Here is a 6,215-nt window from a genome sequence, read left to right on the forward strand (position 1 = left end):
AAAAAAAAAAAAAAAAAAAAAAAGGAGAGAGAGAGAATTTAGGGTTACCACAGAGGAGGAGGAGCTAACCAAATCCGGAATGGTATTCCCAAACCTCACGGGTTATTGATGCCAACGTAATGCACATGACCATGTGCATTAATAACTATTGTTGTTCGCTAATAAAAATGTAAAGAATTGTTTAATAAACTCAGCATAATAAACAGAAAAAAAAAAGAAGAGGTCCTTATGTAAATCTTAGAAGAAAGGTATAATGGTAGTAAAACAGGAAACAGAAATTGATGTACCATTGAATTTGCATCGCTGAGAAAACCTAGACTCCAGTAGGGAACTCAGAATCATCTAGTTCTAATTCTGTCATTATTAGGAATATGCCTAAATCAGCCAAAGCAGATGTCAGTGAGAACTATCATCGCTATTCAGTGGACTGAAAATCAGGAGGTAGGCTGCTTCTGTCCACTTCTGCAAACAGTGACAGTCTCTCTGGGGTTACCTTCTCTGCTTGTCCCTTCATCTGAAACTGAGGTGCTGAATGAGAATAGTGATTTTCAAAAATTTTTTCTTTACAACAATCCATAGTGAAATTCAGCATTTCACATGAAGACTTAGTACTTTTTTTGTGTGAAATTTAATGCATTTGCTGTTTTTCTATTCTATTCAACCCATTTCTTTAAAATAAAAATTCTGGTTAGACCCACTAAGCTTAACTTAATGTTCCAAAATCTGTGACCTGTAATCTGAAAACTTGCAGACTAAGTCATCTCTAAGGTCCCCTCCACTCCCTGGAAAATGTCAACATGATCATCGAATATTTCAGTTCTTTCAGTTTGCAAAATGATTTCACAGGCAACTCCCATGATGCTCACAGCAGCGGCGCGACCTGGGCGAGGGGCTCATGAACTCATCCCAGATCACACAGTGAGATCAGGACAGATCTGGAATCAGACCCAGTCATATCAGAACAGCAGTGAGGCTTGGCCCATTCAGCAGCTCTTCTTCTCCCAGAGAATTCCATCTCCCGACAATGTGCTGCCCTCAAGCTTCTTCAGTGCTTCTCCTGACATATCTAAACTGGGATGCAAATCTAGCAAACACATTCCCTATGCTATAGTCTACCTCCTTATGACTTATTTATTTTATAACTGGAGTTTGCACCTCTTAACCTCCTTTACCTATTTCACCCATCCCCCACGCCCCTCACCTCCGGCAACAACCACACTTGAAACTAATAGAATATTATATGTCAACTATACTTCAATGAAAAAAAAAAAGTTAAAAATTTAAAAAAATCTCATAAATACATTCCAAGAATGTAATGCTAATTTTCATGTTTGTGTCCTTGCTAGATCTTTCAGGAAACACCCCATGCAAGCCACAAATGCATGAAACTCAGCCCCTGCCCTGGAGGAGCTCACAGATTAGCAAAAAACAAAATCCACCCACAGACCCGCCCACTAAGCCCGGTTCCCTTCCAAGCTGCCTTCCTCTTATTTTCTCAGTGATAACCCCAGTTGTTTTGTTTAAGTCAGCAAGGCTCCCCATCTGGCTGATGGAAAGTGCACGCTTCAAGCCTTCCCTGGAGACTGTCGGAGGAGGGCCGGAGGGCCCGGAGTGCCTGAGGTCAGCAGGACTAGCCAGGAGGGGCACTGCAGGGGGAAGTGAAGGGCGTCAGCAGCAGCGCCCTGCAGTGCCGTTCCTTCCACTGCTGCCCCTCCCACCGTCCCAAGGGTGAATGGGGGATGCCTACAGACGCCTCCTGCATCACCCCAGACACCCGCCTCACGCCAGGCCAGCATCACGTGACTTCAAGGATATACAAAAAGCTTAAATATTATGAAAGGGTCAGGTCCCCTAGCTTTATGGACAGCGTCTCATTTATATTATTTAGGAGGAAAAAATTATATCAGGGACAAGGGGAGAGTGCTTTTAGGGAGCCATGAACACCTAGGGCTAAAAAAGAAGACATTCAATACTGACTTTCTTCCTTCTTTCCTCCCTCCCTTCCTTCCTTCCTTCCTTCCACATTCACAAAGCAGTAAGTGCTGACTGATAATATGCTAGTACTTCTAAGGCACGTATGGCCAAAACATTTGGAGTCTGTGGTGGGAATTTACTGTTTTGTTTTCCAGCACCAACCCCTCCTTTGTCTGATGACAGTGCACAGATTTACTGTGGAGAAGCCACATCCCCTTACTCAAAAACACCTGGTATGAGTGGCACTCTCTTAAACTCTATCTTTAATTCCAGGCGTAAATCCTGACTGGCTTAAGTTATGGCAGTCAGTTTGAGAATAGGAAAGGAATTCAGAGTTGATGAGACAGAACTCTTTCCTTGAGGCTTCAGAGAAAGTATCCTTCTCTACCAGGAGAAAGTGTCTTTCTACCCCTGGACCATACGGCATGAGAAAAGGAGACAGGAGATTATGGCAGCACTGAGGCTAAAGACTCCTCTGGAAGGAGCCTGAGGATAAAGCTGACATTGCAGAAGTAGAGAGCCAGAGAGCACCTGCACCCTTAGAGATGCCAGCTGGACTGCTTGGTCAAGCCTTGCCTGCAACCCTTCCTCTAGATATTTAGGTAAAGAAGGCTTTTGTTGTTTAAGCCAGTTTGAGTTGACTTTTTTTTTTAACACTTGCTACCAAAGTAATTAAAATTCGTAAAACACCTTAAATATCCCAAAGTAGTAATATACAAAGGACTTAAGGTTTCTTTTGCGAGAGGCAAAGTGGTGTGATAGGGAAAGACTGAAAGATTTTTTTTTTCGTAGTTTCTATTAAGTCTGCAGGAAAGAAACCCAATATTTAGCGTCTGTATAATTGTTCCTATTTCTCAAAAACTCCTTTCCACATGTATCTCCCCACCTGAATTTTACAATCCGGAGTCAAAGAAATTGTTAGAAATGCTTATTTTGTATAATTCCTTATCAAGTGCTTTACATAGTTTAAAGTATCATTTCAAATTCAGTAAGTAACTTAATTGTCACAATAACCAAATGAGGTAGGAATGGTGGTCTCATACTACCATTTTAAGCAGCGGAAAGTTGAACCTCGTAGACAGTAAATGAGATGCCCAAGTTAATCTGAGGAGATGTGGGGAGACAGGCCTCAAACCCAAATGTCTTGCTTCCAGGGTGTTAGCACCAGTGATACTAAACTTGACTTCCAGAAACAAACGTGTGCTCTTAAGCACCACGCTCTGGATTCCAGAAGCAGAACCAGAACTGACTAGCTGGTGACCTTGAGCTACCTCCCTCTGGTTTGTTTCCTCATCCGTCAAAGGAGAGGTTTGAGTTTGGCTCTCTGATGCCCCATCAAGGTCTAAAACCTCTTCAATTCTAGACTTTCTTATTCCCACTCTCAAATTAACCTTTTCCTCAGAATAATAATTACAACCTTAGCTGACATTTGTTCTCACTGGGTGTCAGGCACGGTGCTAGGAATTCTGCCTCCATTTTCTCTTTAAATCTCACAACACGCAGGAGACAACTGTATCTCATTTACGGATAAGAAAACGTAAACCTGACAGAGGTTAAATGAACTGCCCAAGACCAACAGAATTAGTAAGCTTCAGAGGAAGATCTGACCCCAGGTTGTACCGGCCATGAGGACATTAACCCAGCCTTTATTGTTCTTGTAGAAGAAATAAGGTCCCCTGCATGACTGGTCACCTCTTTCCACGCAGAAAAGGGGTGGGGTGGGAGAGCCAAACCGAGTTACACCAAGCCTCTGCAAGGCAAAAATGGAAAACCGCCGGAAGGGCGCCTGGGAAGATCCAACCCGGACCCAGGGGGCGGGGCGCCCCTCCCCGCCAGCCTCAGAATAGCAGCTTGGGCCACCCTACCCTCCGGGACCGTTACCTTGTTGAGATGCGGGTTCCTGGTAACATCGTATCCGCGCTTCTTCAGAGGCACCAGGCGCGGCGCGCCGGGCTTGGAGTGGCAGCCTCGGGCGAGTGCGGAGGGCGCCCAGCGCGGGACGGCCCCGCAGGCCCGGCCCCGCAGGAGCGCCAGCCGTGCGCCCGTGCCCAGCGCGGCGCCCATGGTCCTTGCGCAGACCTGGCACCGGGGAGAAACCAAGGTCAGGGGCGCCTGACAGCCAACCAGGAACCACGCGTGCCGCAGGGCACTGAGTCTGAGCCGGGGCTGCTCCTCGGGTAAAGAGGAGAGGATCGGAAGGGTGAAAGGCGCTAGCCCCCGCCGCTCCTCGGCGGCCACCTGCGCCGCTCTCTCAGCTCGCTTGCGGTGCGCAGGCCTCGTCAAGCCCCCGGCAAAGCGAAAGCAAGCCCAGGAAGCAGATCCGGTGCGGTTGACCTCCCGCGCCACCCCCGCCCCCATCCCCGCGAGGAAGAGGCAACTGCTCGGCGAGCTGCCCACCCCCGAACCTCCAGCCTCGCTCAGTGGCTTTGCCTCGATCCCCTCATTCCCCAGCCCACCTGTGCTGCGCCCAGAGCTGATGTCGCAGGCGGAGCAATTTCCTGCGGTCCGGTGTTCCCCTCCTGCCAATGGCTGGATCTCACCCGCAGCCGCGAGAGCGCAAGGCTCCTGCGTTCTGGAAAGAGGTTCCTGAACCTTTGTTCGCAATGCGGGGCTTTCCCTGAGGACGCGCGTGGAGCGCCTCGTAATCGTGTGCACGTGCCTCCCCAGTGCCTAAATGAAGCTCAGACTGCCTCCAGAGCCGCTTCATCTTGCCTAATGAGCCGCTCCATCTTGACAAACTGAACGCCCGAGAGTGGAGTTAGCGTTTAGGGATTAACGTACCCTCTACTCTCTCACCTTTTCAGGGAGGCCCTGGCTTTGGGATTCAAAGTAGAAACCTTCAGACACTCAGTGCTCAGGGTTGCTTTGCGCTGCTCAGTACAAAAGCCATTAGCCACATGTGGTTCCATAAATTTAAATAAAGTAATTTAAATGACATAAAATTAAAAATCCAGTTCCTCAGTTACACTAGCCTGATTTCACTGGCACGCAGTAGCTGTGGGATGAGCGAGCACAGGTTTGGAACATTTACATCTTTGCAGGAGGTTCTGTTAGATGCTACTGATATAAGATCGGCAGTTACCAGTAGGGCTCCTGGGTACCCTGTGGAGTCTGTCATAGATTGCTGTGGACAGAGACCTTGCGGTGCATCTAGTCCTGAACTTAACTTTACATTCCTTTTTTTTTTTTTTTAAATATTTTTATTTATTTCTAGGAGAGAGAGAGAGACAGCGCAAGCAGGGGAGGGTCAGAGAGAGAGGGAGACACAGACTCCGAAACAGGCTCCAGGCTCTGAGCCTGCAGTCAGCACAGAGCCCGACGCGGGGCTCGAACCCACGAGCCGCGAGATCATGACCTAAGCGAAAGTCGGACGCTCAACCGACTAAGCCACCAAGGCGCCCCTAGATTCCTTTTAAAGCAAACATTTCATCGTATGTAGAATAAAATTCAAACTCTGTGATGTCTGTGGGTTATCCCACAGCCGGAATCCTGCATACTTCTTCAGGCTCATCCTACTCCAATCTCCCTCTCACTGCACTGCGGCCACACTTGCTCCTTTTTGTGCTCAGAGCCCCCCCCCCGCCCCCCCCCCGCACCCAATCCCTTCCCACCTCAGGGCCTTTGTATTTACTATTACCTCTACTTACAGTGTTCATTCTCTCAGGTCCCCACTAAATTGTCAACTTAAATCCCTTTTTCCACTTCATCTGATGTCAGCCTCCACTATATAGTGAAGGGTTTTTCCCTTCCATAGCCACAGCTGGTAGTTAGCTCATTTCTCTGTTTATTTATCTCCACCTAGAATGTAAGCTTCTTGAGGAAGGCCCTTTGCTTGTAAACCCCTGTATCTTCACTGCACAGCTTGACTGCCCAATAAATAGGTGGGTGAATGAAGGAAAGTGACAGCCACTTTCATAAAGACTGGACTGGAAAGGAGACTGAAGGAGATTATTCCTGAGGGAGAGGACAGGATCCTGACTCCAGGCAGGGGCCACAGCAGACACCGTGAACTCTGGAACTATACGTTTACATAAGCCTATAAATGATCTTTAAAAAAAAAGAATTTTGTTTGGTTGCAACCAAGAGCATGAATTGATACTTTCCTCTCAAAACTGTTTTTATAGTTGGGCATCTTCCCACCAGTCAACAAATACCGCAAGGGAGTAGATTGTGTGTGTGTGTGTTTCCATCTTTGGTTTCTGACACATAGCAAATCCTCAAAAACTGTTTGTTGAATGAAT

The 6,215-nt window shown here is 47.3% G+C and overlaps 1 protein-coding gene across 2 annotated transcripts in view; it reads right to left on the bottom strand.

Annotated features, from left to right (window-relative positions):
• ME3 (malic enzyme 3) overlaps positions 1-4,551 on the bottom strand; it is a 197,096-nt gene extending 192,545 nt beyond the window's left edge. The window contains exons 1-2 of one of the 2 annotated variants that reach the window (XM_039254349.1): positions 4,431-4,551; positions 3,856-4,053 (exon numbers count right to left, since the gene is read on the bottom strand). In XM_039254349.1, coding sequence (XP_039110280.1) covers positions 3,856-4,038 — 183 coding nt within the window. In that variant the 5' untranslated portion in view covers positions 4,039-4,053; positions 4,431-4,551. Of the gene's footprint in view, positions 1-3,855; positions 4,239-4,430 lie in introns of those variants that run through there. The other variant, XM_039254348.1, reaches the window with a different exon arrangement.
• Positions 4,552-6,215: the final 1,664 nt, after the last annotated feature.

The sequence above is a fragment of the Hyaena hyaena genome, unplaced genomic scaffold (assembly GCF_003009895.1).
Source record: "Hyaena hyaena isolate Hyena2069 unplaced genomic scaffold, ASM300989v1 scaffold_491, whole genome shotgun sequence".
In the NCBI taxonomy this organism is placed as follows: domain Eukaryota; kingdom Metazoa; phylum Chordata; class Mammalia; order Carnivora; family Hyaenidae; genus Hyaena; species Hyaena hyaena.